The sequence below is a fragment of the Propithecus coquereli genome, unplaced genomic scaffold, assembly GCF_000956105.1.
Source record: "Propithecus coquereli isolate 6110/MARCELLA unplaced genomic scaffold, Pcoq_1.0 Scaffold344, whole genome shotgun sequence".
NCBI classification, from domain to species: Eukaryota; Metazoa; Chordata; class Mammalia; order Primates; family Indriidae; genus Propithecus; species Propithecus coquereli.
This window is the reverse complement of record NW_012149108.1, coordinates 461797-487758: the sequence shown is the minus strand read 5'-3', so window position 1 is coordinate 487758 and position 25962 is coordinate 461797. Positions and strand designations below refer to the sequence as shown.

The 25962-nt window shown below is 38.5% G+C and overlaps 1 protein-coding gene across 1 annotated transcript; it reads left to right on the top strand.

Moving 5' to 3' along the window:
* The first annotated feature begins 1052 nt into the window (after positions 1-1052).
* ALG8 (ALG8, alpha-1,3-glucosyltransferase) lies at positions 1053-25256 on the top strand. Its single transcript, XM_012651000.1, has 12 exons — positions 1053-1197; positions 7373-7451; positions 8869-9062; positions 12306-12378; positions 15467-15593; positions 15853-15956; positions 16751-16871; positions 19376-19515; positions 21033-21172; positions 22810-22907; positions 23251-23323; positions 25007-25256. The coding sequence occupies exons 1-12, from the start codon at positions 1103-1105 to the stop codon at positions 25236-25238; spliced, it is 1476 nt and encodes a 491-aa protein (XP_012506454.1). The 5' UTR covers positions 1053-1102; the 3' UTR covers positions 25239-25256.
* The last annotated feature ends 706 nt before the right edge of the window (positions 25257-25962 follow it).

Genomic DNA, 25962 nt, shown 5'->3' with positions numbered 1-25962 from the left:
GGCAGTTGAAGACAAGGGTCTGGAGGTGAAAGAAGGCTGAGCTTGAGCTATAAATTTGTACATCACACTCATCTGGGTGGCAGCTGAAGCTGCGGGAGGGCATAAACTCATTAGGGGAGTGACACTGTCACCTACTTCCTGTCCATCTTTCAGCAAGGTATTTGACTTCTCTGACACATTATTGAGCATTTATTCTGTTCTGCAATCATATCAAGCAATTTACATGCATTCTCATTTAATCCTCACAACCACTTTGAGGTAGAAACCATTTTTATCTATTTACAAAAAAGGAAATTGGCTTAAAAAGTTTGAATAGTTTGTCCAAGATCACATAGTACAATGAGGAGACAAGTCTAATGCCATTGCATTTGACTCAGCCCTTGTTACTCGGCTACCAGCAGCACTGACGTGATCTGGGAGTTTGTTAGACCTACTAAATCAGAATCGGAATTTTATTATAATAAGAACTTCAGGTTATTTGTACATTAAGTATGAGAAGGAGTCTCTAGCCTGCCTCCAGAATGGGTTCCACACAGGCCGGTGCTGAACCAAGAGCCTAGCTCAGAGTTCGAGAAACACAATGTTTTTCACCTCTATAACTTTGCTCATGCCATTCTCTAACTGAATTTAATACTCCGGTGCAGGAGTCCAGGTCGGGCGCCTCCGCAGTAATCTCAAGTATTAATACTTTTATCTACTGTAACTCTTGGGTAACAATCCTGTCTCCTTTACTAGTACGTGAAAGTCTCTAGCGTAAGACAGAGTTTTTTCTCACCTAGGTGTCCTCAATGCCAGGCAAAATCAAGACCCACAGCAGACGACTAGCCACTATCAGAACGCAAGTATGAAGTAGCAAACAAAACTGAAAACTGTCACAGCGAAGACCTACTCGGGCGCAGTGGAGCCCTCCTAGGCCGGTGATAAGGCGCAGCTGTGGAAGGTTGGTGGGCGGGAGGTTTAAATGCCTGAGTTCAGCCCTCCCACTGGCTGAGCGGATCGGCGCATGCGCACGGCTCGCGGGCACCGCCTCAGAGGGTCTTCCGCGCATGCGCGGGATCCCGGATATGGATCAAGTTGATTGAAAGCGCGCGGTGCTGCTGCAATGGCGGCGCTCAGAATAGCGACGGGTACTGGCAATTGGTTTTCGGCTTTGGCGCTCGGGGTGACTCTCCTCAAATGCCTGCTCATCCCCACCTAGTAAGGGACCCGCACGGCCAGGGGCTGGGTGGGGAGGCCCCGCGGTTGGTCAGGGCGGGAGAGGGGAGTATGGATATTCCTGGGTATAAGGAGGAAAAGGAATTTTAGGTAAGTCGTGCTGGTCGCCACCCCGCCTTTGTTAAGTTTCCCACCGATTGTTACTTGACCTGAGAACTAGAGCATAGCCCTAGCTGGCCAGGTTCAGGCCTGGCGCTGTCTGACTTGGGACAAGTCACTTTCACGTTTTGAGCCTCAGGGTTCCCATCCTTAATACGCATTTAAGAACACCTGTCTCCACCATTCATTCAGCCAGTATTATCAGCTTCCTGTGGTGCCAGGAACCGTTCTAACTCCTGAAGATGCAGTGGTGAGCAAGACATTTCTGGTTCTTGCCCTGGATGGAGTTGGTGAGTGGAGATAGACAAACAGGAAAGTTTCAGATTGTGATTAGATCTATAAAGGAAATAGAGAGTGACTAAGTGGCAGGGCACTTTTAGGAGATGATGTTTGGGTTAAAATTCAAAGATGCAAAAGAATAAGTAATATGAAAAGCAGTTCAGGCATAGGAAAGAGTAAATGGAAAGGCCCTGTGGCAGAAAAGAACTCAGAGCATTCTAGGAACAGAAAGTGGCCATTAAGGGAGAATGGCACAGGATGGGGTAGACAGTGGCCAGATCACACAGAGTTATGAAGGCCATAGTTACACTGCTGTGTGAAAAATGGATGGAGGGCCAAGACTGAAAAAAGCATGGGAATCAGGAAGCAACCACCAAGTGGTGGTGTGTATACAATATTTATTAATATCAGCTTCCACCTTCCCATCATCCTAACTCTTTTCCCTTTTTCCCCTTATGCCCTTTTTTCCCTTACCTCCAGGTCCCCTGCTTCCTAGTTTAGGATTTGGTTTATTGGTATCCTTTGATTCAAGCTCTTGGTGCTCTCTTGTTGGGTGTGGAAGAGTTGTGTTTATACAATATACATCCATACTGATGTGTATATGTAATTATATAAGCAGTGAAATGTATATCTAGCTTTGGTAAAATGACTTACCAGGGACTTGGAGGAAAAGAGTTGGTCATTTGAACTTTCTGCACAAGCAAATAAGAAACATCTTTCCATTTTAAAAGCAAATTGGAAAAATCTTTCTAAAATGTAGGAAATTCCTTTCATATCAGAATAAAAGAGAATTTTTTTCTTAACTGGAGTTCTGTGTATATAAGGGGATATTTCTTGCTGTAGTTACTTCAGCCTAGAAATGTACCCACAGTGTTGTTATTTTGAATACCACTCTTGGGCCAGGATTAAGAATGTGTATAGTGCTCATTTCGGCAGCAGACATACCAACATACCTCATTTTTTGTGCTTCACTTTATTGTACTTCACAGATACTGCTTTTTTTATAAATTGAAAGTTTGTGGCAACCCTGCATCAAGCAAGTCTATTGGTGCTGTTTTCCAAGAGCATGTGCTCACTTTATGTCTCTGTGTCACATTTTGGTAATTATCTGTTATGGTGGTCTGTGATCAGGGATCTTTGATGTTAGTGTTGTAATTGCTTTGGGGCACCACGAACCACAGCCACATTAGATGGCAAACTTAATGTGTGTATTCTGACTGCTCCACCAACCAGCCATTCCACCATCTCTCTCCACCTCTTGGGGCCTCCTCATTCCTCAAGACACAGTGATACTAAAATTAGGCCAATTAATAGTCCTACAATGGCCTGTAAGTGTTCAAGTGAAAGGAGGAGTCACAAGTCTCTCACTTTAAATCAAAAGCTACAAATAATTAAGCTTAGTGAAGAAAGCATGTGGAAAGCCAAGATAGGCCAAAAGCTAGGCCTCTTATGCCAAACAGCCATGTTGTAAATACAAAGGAGAAGTTTTTAAAGCAAACTAAAAGTGCTACTCCATAAATACATGAATGATAAGAAAGCAAAACAGCCTTATTAATATGGAGAATGTTTTAGTCATCTGAATAGAACAAGAAACCAGCCATAACATTCCCTTAAGCCAAAGCCTAATCCAGAGCAAGGTCCTAACTTTCTTCAATTATGTGAAGGCTGAGAGAGGTGAGGAAGCTGCAGAAGAAAAGTTTGAAGCTAGTAGAGGTTGGTTCACGAAGTTTAAGGAAAAAAGCCACTCCATAACATATATATGCAAAGTGAAGCAGTAAGTACTCATTTAGAAGCTGCAGCAAGTTATCTAGAAGATCTAGCTAAGATCATTGATGAAGGTGGCTACAGTAAACAACAGATTTTCAATGTAGATAAAACAGCCTTCTTTTGGAAGAAGATACCATCTAGGACTTTTATAGCTCAAGAGGAGAAGTCATTGCCTGGCTTCAAAGCTTCAGAGGACCAGGTGACCCTTGTAAGGGGTTAATGCAGCTGTTGACTTTAAGTTGAAGCCAACACTCATTTACCATTCCAAAAATCCTAGGGCCGTTAAGAATTATCCTAAATCTACTCTTCCAGTATTCTATAAATGGAACAAACAAAGCCTAGATGACAGCACATCTGTTTACAGCATGGTTCACTGATTATTTTAAGCCCACTGCTGAGACCTACTGCTCAGAAATAAAGATTCCTTACAAAATATCACTGCTCATTGACAATATATCTGGTCACCCAAGAGCTCTGATAGAGATTTATAAGGAGATTAATGTTGTTTTCACGCCTGCTAACACAACATCCATTCTGTAGTCCATGGATCAAGGAGTATTTTTTGATTTTCAAGTCTTATTATTTAAGAAATACATTTTCTTACAAATTTACGAGAGTTCAACAGAGTCTTTGAAAACAGGTGGAGGAGTGGTAACTTATTTAGCAAGGCAAAGCAACTTTCAGCTCAGCGTGCTTGTAGAGGAGGATAGACTAGAAAAGAATCTATATGCCTTGCAGAATCCTGGAGGGGTTTAAGACTTTGATACATGGGACTCAAAATTGGGAAATTGGTTGATAGTCAATATATTAATACTTTAAAAAAAAAAAAAAGACCTGCAGTCCCATAATGCTGGCAAGTAGCATCTATACCCCTTGAAAGTGAGGTTTCTTCTCTGAAGAAATTAAATAGGAGAATCTCCAGATTCAGAGGCACCAGGTTTTGTGTAAGACAGAAGTGAGGCAAAGGGCAGAAAATTCAGATTAATTGACGATCTATGTAGAGTAGTTAATATCCCTCCTCACCCCATCCTTCATCCCATCCCTCTTCCCTCAGCTCAAATGCAAGCAGAAAATCAGAGGTTTAGTCTTTGGAGAAGCTGAAACAACCCCAGAGGAAAGACTTTTACTAGCTTTGTGGGTTCTTCTAGTGAAACCGTCACCTCTATACCTGGTCATCACAAAGTGAAGTCTCCAATAGTTTCTAACAAGAAACAACAAAATAACTACAACAACCAAAAAAGAGACTAAAGGAGGTTGATATAATACAACTAATAAAATTTCCCCAAACTCCAATGAATTCTAAATGCCATCTTTAGAGAGCTTCAAAAAGATACATCCATAAAACAACACATGCTATGAAACAGGAATGATGAGAGAATAGAGTACTTAAAAATAGAAAATATAATTGCCAAAATTAAAATCAAAAGGATAAATTGAGTAAATCTTTCAAAAATATGAGAGAAAAGATAAGAATTAGAAGTCCTATCTAGGATGTCTAGCATTCAACTAGTTTCAGAAAAAAGAAACTGAAAACAGAGGGGAGGAGATAACAAATAAATAATATTTCCCAGAGCTGAAGGGACACTTGAATGCTCAGCATAATAAATGCAAAAAGGCCCTTACCAAGACATAAATCACTAGACATTTAAGACCACTAGGGATAAAAAGAAGAAACAAAAAACTTCCAGAAATGAAGGGAAAATCGTAAAGGAAAGAGACCTATCAACATCAGCATTTTATACTAAAAACCAATGGATCAAGCTTTCCAAAATTCAGAGTGAAAGTAATTTTTAACCTAGAATTCTATACCCAGTCAAGTATAATATATCAGAAGCACAAATCATAAATGTACAGCTCACTGAATTTTTGCAGTGAATACATCTGTAAATAGCATCTAGATCAATAAACAATATTATTAGAAGCCCCTCATGCCTCTTTCCAGTCATTCTTCCCACCCCAACCCACCAAGGGTATTGGTATCTGGCTTTTAACCCCATAGATTAAATTTTGCCTATTTTTTAGTTTTATACAAATGGAATCATACATGTTGTCTTGGGTCTGGCTTCTTTCATTTAGCATTAAGTTTATGTGTCGTTGCATGTAATCATAGTTTGTTCATTCTCACCACTATGTAGCAGGTGTTCTCAAACCTTTTAGTCAGAATCTCTTTACCTCTTTTTTTTTTTTTTTTTTTTTTGAGACAGAGTCTCACTCTGTTGCCCGGGCTAGAGTGCCGTGGCGTCAGCTTAGCTCACAGCAACCTCAAACTCCTGGGCTCAAGCGATCCTCCTGTCTCAGCCTCTCGAGTAGCTGGGACTACAGGCCTGCGCCACTATGCCCAGCTAATTTTTTTTCTATATATATATATTTTAATTGTCCAGCTAATTTTTCTTTCTATTTTTAGTAGAGACGGGGTCTTGCTCTCGCTCAGGCTGGTCTTGAACTCCTGAGCTCAAACGATCCACCCGCCTCGGCCTCCCAGACCTTTACCTTTTAAAGATCATTGAGGGCCACAAAGAGCTATATGCTCGTAGGGGCTGTATAATAGATATTTACTATTTTAGAAATTAAAACAAATTGTTAAAGCACAAGAATATACAAGTACAAATTGCATTAGCCTTCAGGGTAATGACATCACATTGTGTAGCCTCTGGAACATCACTGTATACTCATGAGAGAATGAGTGAAAAAAGAGCAACTTACATCTGAGTATTATTATGAAAACAGTTTTGACCTGATAAACTCCCTTAAAGGGTCCCCATGGGAGTCCCTGAATCACACTTTGAAAATTGCTGCCCTGTAGTATTCAATTGTATGATTTTATTGAGCCATTCTACTGTTAATGGACATTTGAATTATCTCCACTTACTGCCTGTTGCAGATAATGCTGCTTTGGACATTCTTCTATAGTATGTCTTTTGATAAATATACATGTCTTTTGGTGAACATATTATGCATTTCTGTTGGGTGTATATAATACTTAGAATTGGGATTGATGGGTCATCAGTTCATTTTTTAGTGGTGATCTGGAAGCATCTGAAGGAAATTCAGGTTGGAGTGTCAGGAGGAAATTGGAGATGTCTATCTCTAGAAATCAAGAAAAAAAACCAAGGTTTGCATATTGTGATTTGGAAGTCATCATTGTACAGTTAATAGTCTAACCAAAAAGTGTGAATATGATTGTCCAAAGCAGAGTAAGTTGCATAAAAAAACAGGACCAAGAACTGAACCTAGAGAAACATCAACACTTATCTGATGAATATAGGAAGGGAAGGCGATGATTGAGACTGAAAAAGAGTTGCTAGGAGACTTAGGAGAAAGTTGTTATTGTGGAAAACATACACTTTCCAATGTGTGGAAACACTGGACAGTGTAAATTGGGCTTTGCTGTGGAGCTCATTATTGACTTTGGTGAGTGGTTATTCAACTAGAATGTATTGAGCCCATCCATGTGTTAGGTACTGTTCTGTATGTGGAAGGGAAGGTATAGCAGTGGACAAACTGGAAAAAAAGACTTTATAGTGAAGATGGGAGGTACTTGAATACAGTTATACATTGTGATGGCGAGGTGGAGAAGTGGGAGACACGGGCAAGGCAGGGGCCTTTTTCTACCTTCTGTGCCGAACTCCTCCTCATCCTGGAAGATCCAGCTTATATGTGAGGCCTTTTCCAGATAATGAATTTTGTTAGAATTCTTTGTGAGCAAGAGGATGTCATTTCTGAGCAAGGGCCTGAGGGCTTCCCTTAAAAAGTGTGGGCTTTTTGTCAGCCCTTTTGATAGCTCTGAGACCCTTTTTACTGACTTATAGGTCCCTCAACAACTTTCCAGAAGGATCTCTGACCTCCAGATGAACGAGGTGTTACCGAATTATGTCATGCCTGTTTATGTCTTTATAGGACAGTGAGCTGTGACTGCTTAGGGGATGTCGGTCCATTTAAAAGCATAATTATGGAAATTATAAATTGATAAATGTGCAAAATCTCATTTTATTCATCTAATTGTTTTGAGTAGCCATTCCACAGACTTTGAAGTACACCGAAACTGGCTTGCTGTCACCCACAGTTTGCCGATATCACAGTGGTATTATGAGGTAAGTTTTATCTTCACCTTTTTGGTTGTATTTTTTTTTGAGATGATGTATAAAACCAGGTAAATATTATTGACATTAAAAGAATTTTCCATGAGGTCATAGGCCTAATTTTTATAAAAACTGTGTTTTTTTCCCCAGTTCTGACGTCTAGCACTATATTAGGGAATCCCATTACTTCAAAATGAGTTTCCCAGTCTATTAATTGGGGATTATAATATTTGCCACACTCTTTGAAAGAGCTTTGGATTGGGAAAGAGGAAAAATTGGATTCTAGGCCTGGCTCTGCCACTAACTAGTTATATAGTCAGAGGAAAGGTACTTCATCTCTCTGGGCCTTAGTGTCCTATCTGGCACATGAGGATTTAGAATCATTTCTAAGATCCTGCTATCCCTAATGTTTTGTGATTTTATGAGGAAAGGAATAATCAAATGATATATGTAGGCCTCAGGTAACATACAAACCATTCTCTCCTGTTAATTGTAAAACCTATGTCTATATTTTTATTTCTGGTATGAATTACTAAATTGCATGTGATACTTTATGAAAAACAGACATTACCTCAGAAATGTCTTGATCAAAAGCAGCCTTCTGCTGTTAGGAATATATTTTTTAAGGCAAGTTTTTTGTGACTTTTCTGTGAGTTTCAATACTATATATATAGTATTTTGTGTGTATATATACAAGATATAATAGAATAACCCATGAAGTAGGCATTACTACCCTGTTATATAGGTGAGAAAACAGACTTAGAGAAATATAACAAAAAATAATATTCTAAAGTTTGCATATTTTTCATTCGATCTCTATTTTCATTTACTCATTAGTGACTGTTCATTCCTTTAACTAATGATTATTTAACGCTCAGGATAATGCTCAGAATGCAAAATGACAAAGGGTGATTGGTTTCTACTCCCAAGAATCTCCTAACCTAGTAAAACAAGAGATACGTAGCATTTGTGTACCATTTTGTTGTTTATAAATATATTTCATATATGTATTATCTCATTTAATCGTCACAATACTTCATTTTACAAATAAAGAAATTGAGTCTGAGACAGAACTTGAACCCAAGCTAGTGAATCATTTATTATGCTACAGTTCCCTTTTCGTATTCAGATGGGTAGAACCATGTCGTAACTCAGTTTATTATTTCAAGGTTTCAGATTAATTTCCTTTGAGGTATAGTCGACTTTATTTAAGGAAGTTGAAGACCATATTAAATAATTTGGAAGACAGGTTTTAGTGTTCTGCTCAGTCTTACATAGGAATTGCTCTATTAATTTAGTGCACATTTTAAATGCAATTTCATTTCATTATATTTTTTTAAAGACCAGAGAATGCAAAATTGTCAATGTTTACACCTTCTTTGTTTATTCAGTTACTTAAGATATGTTTTATCTTCAATTTTTATCACAGGCAACTTCAGAGTGGACCTTGGATTACCCCCCTTTTTTCGCATGGTTTGAGTATGTCCTGTCACATATTGCCAAATATTTTGATCAAGAGATGCTGAATATCCATAATCTGAATTACTGCAGCTCAAAGACCTTACTTTTCCAGAGATTTTCTGTCATCTTTACGGATGTACTCTTTGTGTATGCTGTCCATGAGTAAGTCTGGGGCCTGTCATTTTGTGTCTAGATATTGAAGAAATATTACAGTATTAAATAGTATTAACTTATTCCTGATTTAGGGGAAACAAAGTTTATATAATAGCAAATGCTAAAACAATGAAAAACTGTTGTGCTTTAAACTGCATGAGTTTAAAGCGTGTAGCTGAATCTTGTGGAAGAAATGGGGATGAGGTGGGGTTACAAGCAGAGGTAGAACAAGAGATTGTGCATGTTGTGAAAAGAAGTATCCCAAGTGGAGTTCCAGGGCCATCTCCCCCATCCAGAATAGCTCCATCTGCTTTTCTTCCCTTCTTTGCAGCAGGCCCCCAGAACCTTCTAGGACCTACTCTATTTTTGGGGATCCAAACATATGTACATAGTACATGCACACTCGTGCATGTATATACAGTGTGCTAACCACCAAAGTCTGCTCTTGTGGAGCTTATATTCTAGTAAACTCAAGAAATCGCACTGAGTGCTTTCAGTGGTTGTTTATATTTTATATCTTTTACTTATAAATTAATTTTGAGTAGTTGAATATACATATATAGAATGGCTTACACAGTGACTTTCAATTAGTAAGTTTTCAGTTAATGTTGGTTTCCACTCTGTCCTAGTATTTAAGCCTGCTGGTGTGATTGTGACAGAGCAGTAACTGTTCATTCATTGACCCTTGTCATGAATGGATCACTTCTATTTGGGAGGCCCTCTAGACTGAACCCTTGCCCCAGTCAGTAAACAGTCCCTTGGGAATGTTTTAACCCCTGCCCATTCTTATTGAGTAACTCTTGTTTGACCCCTCACTTTCAATCAGTTATAACCTGGCAGGAGTTGGAAGGGAGAGTGATTTGTAGTATGTTCCTTTTAACTCAATATGTTTGAATTAAAGCTCCTGGGGAAAGTGTATACAAGCAAAAAGGGAGAGGGAGTAGAATTAATTTCCATCTGCAAAGGAGAGGGAAGAGTTAAATAAGATTATTGAAATTTATGTGCCAGTTCCAAGAACCAAGCATTATGTATTAACTTACTTACTTTTATAAATTACCCTGTAAGTTTACCTCTATTCATGAGGAAACTGAAGCCCCATGGAGGAAAAGCAGGACACCTTTCCTAGTCCCCCTTTAATTGCCTCTATTTTGTTTTTCAGATTCCTTTGTTTTTAGAATTTGCCAATATTCAAATGTAACAAATTTTTTTTTTTTTTTGAGACAGAGTCTCACTCTCTTGCTTGGGCTAGAGTGCTGTGACGTCAGCCTAGCTCACAGCAACCTCAAACTCCTGGGCTCAAGCGATCCTCCTGCCTCAGCCTCCCGGGTAGCTGGGACTACAGGCGTGCACCACCATGCCCCGCTAATTTTTTTTTCTATTTTTAGTTGTTTGGCTAATTTCTTTCTATTTATAGTAGAGACGAGGTCTTGCTCTTGCTCAGGCTGGTCTCGAACTCCTGAGCTAAAGCAATCCTCCCACCTCGGCCTCCCAGAGTGCTGGGATTACATGCGTGAGCCACTGAGCCCAGCCTGTAACACATTGTAAACATCTTCTTTTTATAAAATAACACATCCTCATTGTCAAAACTTTGGAAAAGCACACACACACACAAATACAGGGTAAAAATAACCATACTTCCCCACCTGTAGTTATCACTATGAATATTTTGGTGCATATTATTTCAGTCTCTTCTGTGTCTGAATATAATTTTTATAAAATTAAAAATGGAGTCATACTGTTTTGTTACCTGCTATTGTCACTTAGTAATATGTCTGAACATTTAAATGACATACTTTTTTATTATACATAAGGGGTTTTTTAATTATTATTTGGAGAATCAGGAGCTGCAAGTTTGTGAGTCTATTCTTAATTTGGCTGGTATGGTAATATATAACTTAGAGTCCTAAATCTCTCTGGTCTGCATTTTTTACTCTTCAGGACTTAAATAGTATGTGCCCTCTCAATTTTCAATATCCTTTTAAGTTTAGGTAGCTGTTTCTGTTTTTAGTTTTATAAATGAAGACTTTGTTTTAGATCAGCATAGCTGACAAAGAGACATGGTGTTTGTTATGTTTTGTTCTTTTTCCAGATATGGGGTCTCACTATGTTGCTCAGCCTGGCCTCAAATTCTTGGGCTCAAGTGATCTCCTTACCTCAGCCTCTCAAGTAGCTGGGACTATAGGCCTGGCTTGCTGCCACCTTTTTAAGCAATCAAGAATAGCTTAGGCTGGGCATGGTGGCTCATGCATATAATCCCAACACTTTGGGAGGCTGAGGCAGGAGTATTTCTTTTTTTTTTTTCAGACAGAGTCTCGCTTTGTTGCCCAGGCTAGAGTGCCGTGGCATCATCATAGCTCACACAACCTCAAACTCCTGGGCTCAAGCGATCCTTCTGCCTCAGCCTCCCAAGTAGCTGGCACTACAGGCATGCGCCACCATGCCCGGCTAATTTTTTCTATATATTTTTAGTTGTCCGATTAATTTCTTTCTATTTTTAGTAGAAATGGGGTCTCGCTCTTGCTCAGGCTGGTTTCGAACTCCTGAGCTCAAACAATCCGCCTGCCTCGGCCTCCCAGAGTGCTAGGATTACAGGTGTGAGCCACCGCACCCGGCCTAATAGGCAAAGTTCTTAAATTTAAGGGGTCTGGTTGTAATTAAAATTCTAACGATAGAAGCCTAATATTTTGCAGCTTTCGTAGAGGTAGGCTGGTATGGAGGAAAACATCCAGACTTTGGTTTCAATCTGACCTGAACTCAAATCTTAGTTAAGTTGTCCTAGTAACTTTGGGACCATGAGTAGATTAATGTCTCTGAGCCTTAATTTCTTTATCTCTAAAGAGGATAATTCTAACTACCCCACAGGTTCATTGTGAAGCTTAATCAATAAGATAGTGTATGTGCTATGAACATTGGAGTGCTGCATGCTAGTGGCCTTTAGTGGCTGTTAGGTCCCTTCCTTTCTCATCCCTAATTCTAAAATACAAAACAAAAATTTCTTGCCCCTTAGCTGCTGGGCCTTTAAGGTAGAAAAAAAATAAGAAAGTTTTCTGGTTTTTTTCTTAAACGTAAATTCTAGTTAAAGAGTTTGTCCAAGATTTGACTCTGTTTATGGAAAACACATTATGAGAAGTCTAAACTAGTAGTAATATTTTTGTCTTGAATTTACTTATTAAGAAAGTATTTGCAATTTCTATACTCAGTCAGCTGGCACAGTTCATTATGGTATCCTCTGTTATCTTTCCTTGACCTAAGTCCAGATATTCATTTCCAGTATAATGGTTTTTTATTTGGATTAATGCTACTCTCCATTGCACGATTATTTCAGGTAAACACAAAATTGGCTAATTGAATTTTTTCCAGTTTAGTTTAATGACAGTGTGGTAGGTGATGGGAAAATTTATTTGACCAACTGCTTTAAGTTGCCAAGGGCTATAGACACTTTTTTTGGGTATTTCTCACAAATTCCATCTTCTCTCTTTTTTTTTTTTTTCCCATCTTCTCTTTTGACAATAATTTTCTCCATTTTACAGATGAGAAGATTGTACTCTAAAAATTTGTTAGCCTGTGGCAGGCCTGAATTAAACTTGAGTTTCTATGTTTGGTTGGGATCACTTATGTAGGAATGAAATCTCCAGCAGTTTTTACAATATATAATTATGATGGTGGTGCTTTACCATCAAGCATGAATAATAGTGTAATGGAAAATATGGGATTTGGAATCAGAACTGGGTTGTAATCTTGCCTAATGCTAATGAGCTCTGTGACTCAGACAGAACTTTACTCAAATGCATTGGCTGCTTCAGATTTGTATTACATATATTTTATTAAGTAACTTCACAACCTTTCTGTGAAGTTATTATAATCATTATTCTCCTTTTTTTTTTGAGACAGGATCTTGCTCTGTTGCCTGGGCTAGAGTGCAGTGGTGTCCTCGTAGCTCACTGCAGCCTCAAACTCCTGGGCTCCAGGAACCCTCCTGTCTCAGCCTCCCGAGTAGCTGGGACTACAGTCACATGCCACCACGCCTGGCTAATTTTTTTTATTTTTTGTGAAGACAGGGTCTTGCCCCTGTGCAGGCTGGTCTTGAACTCATGGTCCCAAGCAATCCCCCTACCTTGACCTCCTCCCAAAATGCATGAGCCACCATGACCAGCCTATTCTCCTTTTATAGAGGAGGAAATAAGAAACACAGATTTCTGGGCCACCCCTCTGTACACTGAATCAAAATCTCTGAGATTAGGGTTTAGAAATCTCCAAGTCATTTTGATACACCATCAGGTTTGTGAACCATTAACCAAAGGCAAGTCATTTAACCCTCTTAGATTCAATTTTCTCATCCATAAAATGAAATTTACCCCTGTATTCTTATTTATAAAACAAGGCTACTTACCTCACAGGGACTTTGGAAAGATCAAATTCGATAGTCTGCTTTAAAGTTCATTGTCAACTATAAATGTCTGGTTAAACTTTTCTCTTTTAACTATAAAAAGCCACATGTTGCTTAGGACATAATCAGTGTTCAATAAATAGTTATTGGATGCTTATTGAACAAATGAACTAAAATTTGACCATAGAATCAGCTAGACCTTATCTGGATCTTACGTAAGTTATAAAATTGGTGAAGAGAGATCTGGAAGCATCCCATTCTTTTTCCTTATTGTTCCTAAACCTACCTATTCTAGAACACACCTGATGAAACAGAGAAGGAACTGGCCTCCCATGGTCCCTTTGGCAGTTTCCCTTGCTGAACACCAGGACCGTTGTCTCATTTGATCCTTCCAAAATTCCTGTGAGGTAGGTAGAATTCAGACTTCTTAGTTACAGTCAACTGGGTTTTTTGTTTTTGTTTTAATCAGAATTAGTTCTCCTAGGTAGTTTGTTAGGACCAAGTGCTATACCTTGTGCATTTAGCCTGATAGTACTATATAAAATACCTAATCTATAGTATAAGATTTAAGTGGTTCTTTGGTAAGATAGCATCAAATATGTTCATTTATGCTCTCATTCCCATATCTTCTTTGGAAATCAACTCCAGCTATTGTAAAACTGTAAGGGGTGGAAGTAATTGAATTCTCTGAGCTCTAACTCCTAAGGGAGAATTTGTACTATGTTATTACTGATGACATATCCTACATCTCAGCATCAGGCTTAGTGCATAATAAATATTTGTTGAAATAATGACTTTACGAATCTATTAAAATCATTTTTTTTTTTTTTAGTTTAGTTTTGTTTTTTTTGAGACAGAGTCTCACTCTGTTGCCTGGGCTAGAGTGCCGTGGCGTCAGTCTAGCTCACAGCAACCTCAAACTCCTGGGCTCAAGCAATCCTACTGCCTCAGCCTCCCGAATAGCTAGGACTACAGGCATGCGCCACCATGTCTGGCTAATTTTTTTTTTCTGTATATATTTTTAGTTGTCTAGCTAATTTTTTTCTATTTTTTTAGTAGAGACGAGGCCTCGCTCTTGGTCAGGCTGGTTTTGAACTCCTGAGCTCAAATGATCCATCTGCCTTCGCCTCTCAGAGTGCTAGGATTACAGACATGAGCCACCATGCCTGGCCTGAATCAGTATAAAAGATAGTTGGAATCTTTTGCCTATGTTCTCCTTATATTGCTTGTAGAACATTTACCTTGAATTTTTAAACCTTTTTATTATGGAAAATTTAAATCTCATAAAAGTAGAAAGAATAGTATGACAATCTATACACACAGAAGATTATTTTAAAACACATCCCAGGTATTTCATTTGTATTTCAGAATATATCATTAAAGATAGATATCTTCTATTTTTTAATAAACTTTTTTAAGAATAATTTTAGCTTTCCAGAAAAGTGGTAGAAATAGTACAGAGAGTTCCTGTATACCCTTCACCCGTTTTCTCATCTTACCATCTTATATAACCATGGCACATTCATCAAGATTAAGAAACCGCCGGGCGCGGTGGCTCACGCCTGTAATCCTAGCTCTCTGGGAGGCCGAAGCGGGCGGATTGTTTGAGCTCAGGAGTTCAAAACCAGCCTGAGCAAGAGCGAGACCCCATCTCTACCAAAAATAGAAAGAAATTAATCAGACAGCTAAAAATATATAGAAAAAATTAGCTGGGCATGGTGGCGCATGCCTGTAGTCCCAGCTACTCGGGAGGCTGAGGCAGAAGGATTGCTTGAGCCCAGGAGTTTGAGGTTGCTGTGAGCTAGGATGACGCCACGGCACTCACTCTAGCCAGGGCAACAGAGTGAGACTCTGTCTCAAAAAAAAAAGAAAAAAAAGATTAAGAAACCAACATAGGTACATTCAAATTTCACCAGTTTTTGCACTAATGTCTTTTTCTGTTCCAGGATTTAATCCAGGATACTACATTATTTCATTTCATTTACCCTGATTTTTAAAGTGATATTTTCCCTTTTAAATCTCCTAGAAAAGGCATATGGAAGGAGCATTTCTCTTTGCTGTTCTCCTACATTTCAAGCACATCTACCTCTACGTAGCACCAGCTTATGGTGTATATCTGCTACGATCTTACTGTTTCACTGCAAATAAACCAGGCAAGTTTTAGTGATAATAGCAAAACATTTTTTATTTTCTTCTTTACTGTATTGACTTGGTAGTTTGCTTGATAAGAGGATTTTATGAAGTACAACAAGTATCTCTTGGCTGCTGATCCTATAAATCCTTTACCCATTCTGACTTTGCTCTTGCCACATCATAAAGATTATTGTGCTATCGGGGGATACGTCTAGTTTTAGCACATCTAGGTTATGGCTTTCCATACTCCTAGTTAATGATAATGTTCCTTTTCTGTAGATGGGTCTATTCGATGGAACAGTTTCAGCTTTGTTCGTGTTATTTCCCTGGGACTGGTTGTTTTCCTAGTTTCTGCTGTTTCGCTGGGTCCTTTCCTAGCCTTGGTAAGCCTTTTATTTTTTTAAGTAATACATGTTTTTTGCTGGTGTTTGGAGAAAATAATAAAGCCAGGCATATATGAAATAAGCAAAAGCTACTTTTTTCTTACTCCTCCTACCCAATATGACACCCCAAAGATAGGGTAGTATTTTTCATACATTCTTGTGCATATTCAAATATGTACATGTATATGTTTTACTCTACATTACACACAGAGACACATACAGAATTGATCCTCATTATTGGTGTATTCTGTATTTGCAAATTTACCTACTTGATAAAATGTATTTGCAGCCTCCAAAATCAATAACTTTGCAGTCTTCCACAGCAAACATTCTAAAGTGCCTAGAATGTAACATGTTCAAATGTTTTTCTCTTTTCCCCTTCTTCCCCACCCTGAAATCAACTAATTAATTTTAATTCCTACTAAAACTGAAAAACCCCACATCTTTTGTTGTCTTCCCTGCTCTTCTCTTCACTCTAGTAGACTTGGATGAGCTGCAGTGCTCTCCTTTGCACCTTGTAAATTCGTCCATTATTATACTTACAGCATAATAGTATGGACTGGTACTCAAAGTACTTTTATGTATCTTGTCCCATCGGACAGTTGACAAGGTTAGATAAAAAGAGGTTCTGTGAACTGCTCAGTATCATATAACCGCTTACTTGAAGGAATAAAGGCTGGAACCCAGAACTTATAACTTTCTACTCACTATGCCATTGACAGTTCCCTAGTTCTCTTTTTGAATTTGAAAAAGATTGATGACTGTTTAATCAGTTTCATTTCTCTTTTCAACAGAATCAACTGCCTCAAGTCTTTTCCCGACTCTTTCCTTTCAAGAGGGGCCTCTGCCATGCATACTGGGCTCCAAACTTCTGGGCTTTGTACAATGCTTTGGACAAAGTACTGTCTGTCATTGGTATGGTAGCAAGCCTTTTTACTCAGACTATGAATATTGAAAGGACTGATCACATGGAGAAATGGAAAAACCTGCTTTGTGTTTTGAATGTGGCCAAATTGCTTGTTCTCCAGTCCTGCATTTCAGCTTTCAGGATGAACAAGGGGAGCAGTTCTTGGGACTGAGGCTTTAGTGCAGTAAATAGACTATTTTCCTTATAAAAGTTCTTGTGGCAATGAGGATATTGATCCTTTCCTTGGAAAAATATAAAATATTTAGACACTTTTTAAAGGTAATTTTTGCCTTAAGTAAAACATTATTCAGTAGTTAATGCTACTTTTAAACTTAAATATGTGAAGAAGCAAGAAAGAAAATATATAACTCTGGGTGTTAAACCAATTAGGAAACTGATAAACCACACATTTTAGAAGAAATTAAAGACCTAGGCTATGCTTTTTCTTGTTTTTAAAGAGACAGGGTCTTGTGTTGCCCAGGCTTTAGTGCAGTGGCACGATCATAGCTCACTGCAGCCTCAAACTCCTGGGCTCAAGTGATCCTCCCACCTCAGCCTCCCAAGTAGCTGGGACCATAGGCACGCACCTAATTTTTTAATTTTTTTGTAGATACAGCTAGAATTAACAGGTGTGACCCACTGTGCCCAGCCAGGCTATGCTTTTTTAAGTTTAGGTTGTAATGAAAAATAATTTATGCCTTGAGATCATTCTACTAAAAATAACTCACAGTCTCTCATTTGTGAATACAGCCTAAATGGCTGGATCAGGAGTGGTAGTCAGCGAACTTTTTCTGTAACTGGCCAGATAGTATTTTAGGCTGTGCAGGCCACACACATGATGAATGGGTAATTGTTTGTTTGTTTGTTTGTTTACAACCCTTTAAAAATGTAAGAACTATTCATAGCTTCAGTGCTATGCAAAAACAGGGCACAGGCTAGATTTGGCCCTTGGGATTATAGTTCGTTGACTCATCATCTAGAGTCTGATGACTTGGTTTGGAGGCCCACCTGCATACATTGCTGGCTCTGCAGCATTGGCAAGTCATTTGATTACTCTAGTCTTACTTTCCTCACTAAGGGAATACTAGTACTTTACCTGTTCCCATGCAGTGTGTTTTAAGGAACAAAAGCAAGAATAAAGAGGTACTAGGTTATCTGTAGCAGGACTTTGGAGCCAGGCAGACCTGAGTTCAGTTCTACCGCCTATTAATTGTGTGACATTGGGAAAGCTATTCCATCTCTGTGCCTCAGGGGGCTAAAAGTAGGTGCAGAGCCCTTGGCACATGTTAGATGCTTAAAGCATGGTGGCTGCTACTACTGTTTTTGATACATACTTGTAGGAAATCATGATTTGGTATTATCCCTCACTGTGAATCCAGCCTTGATGTACATGGCTTTCTTACAAGGTAATTTCTAAAATCTATATTTCAAAAAAGCTTTAAATAGCCAACATTGTATGAGGTACAAGGGCCATTGCCTTGTCTGATTCAGGAAACTGTACCGTCACTTATATATCTTCCTCTTTGAAGATGTCTTACATGGAAAGTCAGTGGCAGGATTAGGCACCTGTGTTTCAGAGAGACAGTTGTTAGCTTTAAGAGAGAATCAGCAGGCTGGAGGGGAAAGGGAAAAAGGTGAATAAATAGAAAATATTTTGGCAGTCTACACCTTTCCCACATTGCACTGATTTTCAGTGGCATTAAACAGGGCTGTCTAGGTGCTCAGACTATCCCTGACTGTCTTGTTACCCTGGAGCTTCTTAGGGCTTGCATCATCATCCTCTGAATTGGTTCATTTAGTAAGTATTTATTGAACTCATATGTACTGGGGAACTCATCATTCCTGCCTTTAAGGAACACGGTATAATAGAGGAAATGAGTTCATAAACAAATACAGTGCAGTGTGGTGAATACTATAATAGAGAGCTCACAAGAAAATCAGCTCTGCTTGATTTAGGAGCTTTCTCAGGTGAGTGATTGAATTAGGAGTTAACTTGGTGAAGGGAATAGCCTGAGCAAAGGGACACAAATGTTGAGTGTGGTATGTCGAGGACCCACAGTTAGTTCATTGTGGCCAAGCCACATTTACAAAGTAGAGATGAGGCTGGAGAGGTAGGAAGGAAGACATGCTATACCATGTTAGGATTACAGACTTTCTTCTATAGGAAATGAAGGACTCAAAATTGGAGTGTGACATGGTCAGGCTGCATTTTAGAAAGCTCGCTTCATTTGAGTAGTGAGAGCAGATTACTGTTCATGCTATCTGCCAGCAGGTTTCCTGTAAGCCTCACAAATTCCCTGTTCCAATGCAAGCGGTTGCTTTATATATTATAATCTTAAGACCAGAGGCATTTTAGGTAGAACAGTACAGAATTAAATTCATGAAATCTTGGCCTTTAAACAGCAATAAGATTTAGTAGATTTGTTCTTTTCTCAAGGAATTGATTGGTGAAATATCATGTCCCATTCATTAAGAATAAAAAAACAAAATAAAATGTCTGTTTACCCTGTAGGTTTGAAATTAAAACTTCTTGATCCCAACAAGATTCCCAAGGCTTCAATGACGAGTGGTTTGGTTCAGCAGTTCCAACATACAGTCCTTCCCTCAGTGACTCCCTTGGCAACCCTTATCTGCACTCTGATAGCCATATTGGTAAGAACCCAACAGATGGTACTCATTTCTTGGGTTTTCTCTGCTTTTCTTTTGTGTGGCTGATTAAATTTCAAGTTTTTCCAACTGCAGGATAAATACCATGGCTGTAATTCTTCTGCAGATTGAAGCACTTCCTAGCAATTCTTAGAGTAACTTTGAACACCATGAGGAAGGATTACCAGTAAAGCCTTTGTGAGAGGGATTCTTACTAGTGGCTCTTAGACCATCTGTTCACCCTGGGGTGAGGAAAGAGGAAAAAGGAAAAGCCCAGGGAGGAGGAGACGCAAACCATGCTATGGAGAAAGAGGAAAATGTTTGTCACAGGGAGATCCAGATTTTGGTTTTGTTTTTCTCATCTTTGGCTAAATGATCAAAATTCCAGATGAAATCTGGATGGCATGGATGTTTTGCCTTGATGGTGATAATGAGTTGAGAGTCAACAATTGCTTTTTGAGCATCAGATAAGAGTCTATTATGAATCAGATGCTGTTAGAGGCTTCATACATTGTTGTTTTCATTATAAAAACGAAATTGGGCCGGGTGCGGTGGCTCACGCCTGTAATCCTAGCTCTCTGGGAGGCCGAGGCAGACGGATTGTTTGAGCTCAGGAGTTCGAAACCAGCCTGAGCAAGAGTGAGACCCCGTCTCTACTAAAATTAGAAAGAAATTAATTGGACAACTAAAAATATATAGAAAAAATTAGCCAGGCATTGTGGCATATGCCTGTAGTCCCAACTACTCGGGAGGCTGAGGCAGGAGGATCGCTTGAGCCCAGGAGTTTGAGGTTGCTGTGAGCTAGGATGATGCCACAGCACTCTAGCCTGGGCAACACAGTGAGACTCTGTCTCATAAAAATAAAAAAAAAAATGAAATTGAATTATAAACAACTCTACTGACAGTTACACTCATCTTTAATTTTGGTTTCTAAATGACTCAAATGTACTAGCAAGCCACCTGACCCCACTTAATTATGTGGCAGTACAGGTATATAGGTAATTAAGCTCTGCTGGCCTACTTGTTCACAGGTTTTAACCGAGACAAAACTCTTTTTCTAAAATATCAGCCTTGTAAGCTGCATATAGAAGGCCATCGTTTTGTTGTAAATTACATTCCAGCCCACAAAGCTAGATGTTTATTTGTTTATATGGTAAATCTAATTTATTAACCCCAAAATATCTGTGAACTTTTGTAGTTTGACCTAATAGTTTCAGTTACTATTAACAAAGTGAAGATGTAATAAGTTATGAGTGTATCCCAGAACTTAATTATCATTTATATTAATTTTGAAAAATGAATTAATTTTAATGAGTGTATACTTCCAAATGCCTATTTTTTTTGCGTTTTTATGTTAACTTTTGGTGGACTGTGCACAAAGTGATGAATTATCCCAGTTTCCTGAAGAATTGTTGAACATGTACTATTTTTGAGAGATGATGCAAATTGTGCTCACCTGAACTCTATTTCTGTGAAGTCTATTTTAATGACACTGAAGTTTTATCTTTGCCTGTTATTTCTAGCCCTCTGTTTTCTGTCTTTGGTTTAAACCCCAAGGGCCCAGAGGCTTTCTCCGATGTCTAATTCTTTGTGCCTTGAGCTCCTTCATGTTTGGGTGGCATGTCCATGAAAAAGCCATTCTCCTAGCAATTCTTCCAATGAGGTAAGCAGATAGCTCAGTCAGTTGGCATTTCTGGCATATTTCACAATGATCTTATTATTTTCTATTTGCTCTGTCCCTTCTTGTCATGTTCACTGGGATAGGCAAAGATGTACAGGAACAGATTTCCATTAGGGCAGGGCAGGGATGCTTAACTTGGGATCCTTGGACCCATGAAGGTTCTGAGGTATACAAAGATGCATTATTGCTTCTGCATTTTTGGTGAGGCATGCTGTAGTGCTCAAGTACCAGGACACCAGGCTTTTCGCCCTGGATATTGAGTGGTAACATGTTATGGAAAAAACGTGGGCTGTGGTGTCATTCCATCTGCGAAATTAAGGTCCCCTAGTTCCTTGTTAAGTGTTGTTAATCAAAGTAAGGATTAAGGCCGGGCGCGGTGGCTCATGCCTGTAATCCTAGCACTCTGGGAGGCCGAGGCGGGCGAATTGTTTGAGCTCAGGAGTTCGAAAGCAGCCTGAGCAAGAGCGAGACCCCGTCTCTACTAAAAATAGAAAGAAATTAATCGGACAACTAAAAATATATAGAAAAAGCTAGCCGGGCATGGTGGCGCATGCCTGTAGTCCCAGCTACTCGGGAGGCTGAGGCAGAAGGATTGCTTGAGCCCAGGAGTTTGAGGTTGCTGTGAGCTAGGCTGACGCCACGGCACTCTAGCCCGGGCAACAGAGCGAGACTGTCTCAAAAAAAAAAAAAAAAAAAAAAAACAAAGTAAGGATTAAGTCCATTCTGGAATAATACCTAACATTCATACCACACTTCAATTTTCCCAGAACTGTTTTTGTTTTGCATTCTTTCTTTTGAGCATTACAACAACCTTTAAGATAATCAAGATAAACAAGTTATTATTCCTTTTATTAACATCTGCAGAAACTAGGGCTTCAGAGAGTTTGTGACTTGTCCAAAGTCACACAGCTAGCAAGCAGCAGAGTTACGACTTAAACCTGAATCTTATGATGCTGAATCTTGTGATCTTTTCACTGTGCCATGCTAAAAAGAAACATTTTAAATGTAGTAGTGTCCATTTTATGCATAATTAAAACCCAATAGATAGATAAATGGTAATAGAATCAGCCTTTTTTTCTTGGTATTTTTCTTAAATCTTGAGAAATCATTTAAGCTCTGAAAGAACATTAAGCAAATTTGTCAGGTCACTGTATGGCTTCCATAGGTTCATTTCACGTGGAGTATCCAGATTAAAACTTAGAGCAAAACGTTTAATGTTTTTAGTCTGTATTCATACTGAACACCAGCAGGTGCAGAGCATTGTCCCAGAGATGAGCTATAGGTTGGAAATGAAACTCCAAGTCTTGTTTCACTGCCTGCCACCACTAGGCAGCTCCCAACCCCACAATGTCTCTTTCTTTAAAGAAGGCAATTACTCAGGAAAGCAAGATTCTTTTTTGGCTATTCCCTAATTCAGTTTGGTACATTGTATTGATTGCTTAATGTTTCCTAGTAAAAAATTAATATTCTCAACTGAATTGGTCTTGTAGCAAAATAAGTATTTTATGCTTTAGCCAGTTCTAGAACTATTGTAATAATAGAGGCAGTTTATTTAAGCTATTTGCAAATGTAATATCAGTTGTTGTTTTAAGAAATTATTATAATAATTTTTTTTTCAGCCTTTTGTCTGTGGGAAAAGCAGGAGATGCTTCAGTTTTTCTGATTCTGACCACAACAGGACATTATTCACTCTTCCCTCTGCTCTTCACTGCACCAGGTAAACAGCTTCGTTTTAGAGAGATATATTTGACTACCATGCCCTTTTCATCGAGGCCTGGAGATTAATACTATCTGATTTAAACAACCTTAAAATCTCTTGGAAGGAGATCCCATCCATTCTCTTAAATAAAACTCCAATTTGAAAAATAAATAAATAAATAAAACTCCAGTTTGCCCCTAATCCTCAGTATCTTTAGATGTCACAAAAATGCAAAAGTAAGTTCAAAAAGCATTATTAGCACTATATAGTTGTGTCCAGTGTGCTTATATTACTTTAAGCATCATAAATGTTTCTCTTATCGGCTAAATTATCACAGTTTTTTTTTCTGTTCTTTTCACAGAACTTCCCATTAAAATCTTACTCATGTTACTATTCACCATCTATAGTATTTCCTCACTGAAGACTCTGTTCAGGTAATTCAAAAAAATATATTTAAAACTATATTTACTTTTATTAAATATTTACTCCGAATGGTCATATGAGCCTTTTAAAATTTACTTTTAAGGCCGGGTGTGGTGGCTCATGCCTATAATCCTAGCACTCTGTAAGGCTGAAGTGGGAGGATTGCTTGAGCTCAGGAGTTCGAGACCAGCCTGAACAAGAGCAAGACCCTGTCTCTACTAAAAATAGAAAAATTGCCCGGGTGTTGTGGTGTGTGCCTGTAGTCCCAGCTACTTGGGAGGCTAAAGCAGGAGGATCACTTGGCCCAGGAGTTTGAAGTTGCTGTGAGCTAGGCTGATGCCATGGCACTCTACTCAGGGCAACGGAGTGAGACTCTGTCTCAAAAAAAAACACAAAAAACAAAACTTATTTTTAAGTTATAACAATAATATAACAACATTACAAAAAATTAGTAGAGGGACAAATTACCCATAATCCCATCACTCAGATATAACAACACAGGTTGTGTCTTTAGTCCGGGGGAGTATTTGAGGAGGACTACCCAAATTAAAACTTTATATAAAAACTAAAAAATGGAATGTAAAACATGTGTTATAAATAAAATCACATAAATACAAATACATATGGAAAAAAACTAAAAGATATTATGTAAAAATTCTTGTTATAGAATTATGGGTAGAATTTTTTTCTCTTCTAAACTTTATGTAATGTTATCTATGTAACTTTTAAAAGCTTACTGATGGTTCATATCTGATCGTGTCCATAAAAACTCATATAATTAACTACTTTAAAACTCAATTATAACCACATGACCCAGCAATTCCACTCCTAGGTCATACCCAAAAGAATTGAAACCAGGGACTCAACAGATACTTGTGCACCAATATTCATTTCAGCGTTATTCACAATAACCAAAAGATGAAAATAGCCCAAATGTCCATCAACAGATGAACAGATAAATAAAATATGGTATATACATACAATGGAATGTATTCAGTCAGAGAAAAGAATGAAGTTCTGATACATGCTACATGAATGAATCTTGAAAACATTATGCTAAGTGAAAGCCAGACACAAAAGGACAAATATTGTATAATTCTACTTATATGAAATTCTAGAATAGGCCAATTCATAGAGACAGAAAGTAGATTAAAGGATGGGGAGGCAGGGGAAGGAAAGCAATTTTTAATGGTTTCGGAGTTTCTGTTTGGGGTGATGAAAATGTTTTGAAAGTGGATAATGGTGATGGGTGCACATTATCAATATACTTAATGCCACTAAATTATGTATTAAAAATGATTAAAATAACAAATTTTATGTTATATATGTTTTACCAAAATAAAAAATAATTTTTAAATCTTCAATTATATATTATTTATCATGTTTTTAGTCCAGTGACACAGCATCTAGCCCCTTTCCCTCCTCCCAATGCAGAGCTGATTCTCTTTGAGAGCCTAAGCTACACAGCAGCGTAGGTAGATGACTGGGTAAATTCGAATTGTTGAGATAATATAATATCATTATAATATATTAATATCATTTTTCTAAATGTGAAATGTAATGCATTCTTTTCACTCTGGCCTTGGCTATAATTCACATCGAGACAGTGCAGATGGGGAAGTTTTAGCTGGGAAATGTTTGCTAAACCAGGATGACTCATCTAAAATCAGATTTTTCTCTCCTTTTTTCTTCAGAAAAGAAAAACATCTTTTTAATTGGATGGAAACTTTCTACCTCCTTGGCCTGGGGCCTCTGGAAGTCTGCTGTGAATTTGTATTCCCTTTCACCTCCTGGAAGCTGAAGTACCCCTTCATCCCTTTGTTACTGACCTCAGTGTATTGTGCAGTGGGCATCACATATGCTTGGTTCAAACTGTATGTTTCAGTACTGACTGACCCTCCTGTTGGCAAGACAAAGAAGCAATGAATAAAGGAGCTGCTTGGATGTATGCCAGGCAATTATTTCATGGGAAATTAATCAGAACTTGAAGAAAATTGCTGGTGGCATGAGCAATTCATTTCAATAGATCTGTTTGGAGGAGCATTCTTCCAACCTTGGCCTTGCCCAGCCTAGCAACTTGATTGTCACCATGGTGAGAAGCCACTTGCCCTCCATAAGCCGTGAAACACATCTGAAAAAAATCTTGCCTTTCCCTGTTAAAATTGTCTGAGATCATGCAGACTGCTGTGCTTGCTCAAGCCAAACAGGGGTCTGATTAACAGCATAATTATTTGTAGCCTTTGCTAACCATTGTCAAGATATAAAACATAATTAGACTCCTATGCTAAGGGAAATATAAATAAAATGCCATTTTGTATTTCTGCACAAAAAATTTTTGGATCATTACCAGCTCCTACATTTTCCTGTTGGCATGCACACAGGCAGATGGTGTACTGTCCCCATTCTGTACACCTTGTTCCAGGAGATTTTTTTTTTTTCACTGAAATTATACTATGACAATACTCACAAAGCCAAGGGGAGTATTTAATGTACTGGTTTGGCCAGGCAGCAGAGACTACAAACCACAGGTACTCTTATATCGAGTTAAGGACATCTTGTACAGCTCATTTATTCTAACAGCAAACACTGCAGTTTTGTTAAGGCTGCCACTTAAACCTTTCCTCATGTGAGTGAACTGAAGTGGTTTTTG

What these genes read in the sequence shown, in the direction of transcription:
- ALG8 (XM_012651000.1), top strand. Translation starts at nt 1,103, where the DNA reads ATGGCGGCGCTCAGAATAGCGACGGGTACTGGCAATTGGTTTTCGGCT. An exon ending in TTTGTGTATGCTGTCCATGA is followed by an intron (nt 9,063 to 12,305) that starts GTAAGTCTGGGG and finishes CCTTGACCTAAG; the next exon opens with TCCAGATATTCATTTCCAGT. An exon ending in TCTGCTCTTCACTGCACCAG is followed by an intron (nt 22,908 to 23,250) that starts GTAAACAGCTTC and finishes TTCTTTTCACAG; the next exon opens with AACTTCCCATTAAAATCTTA.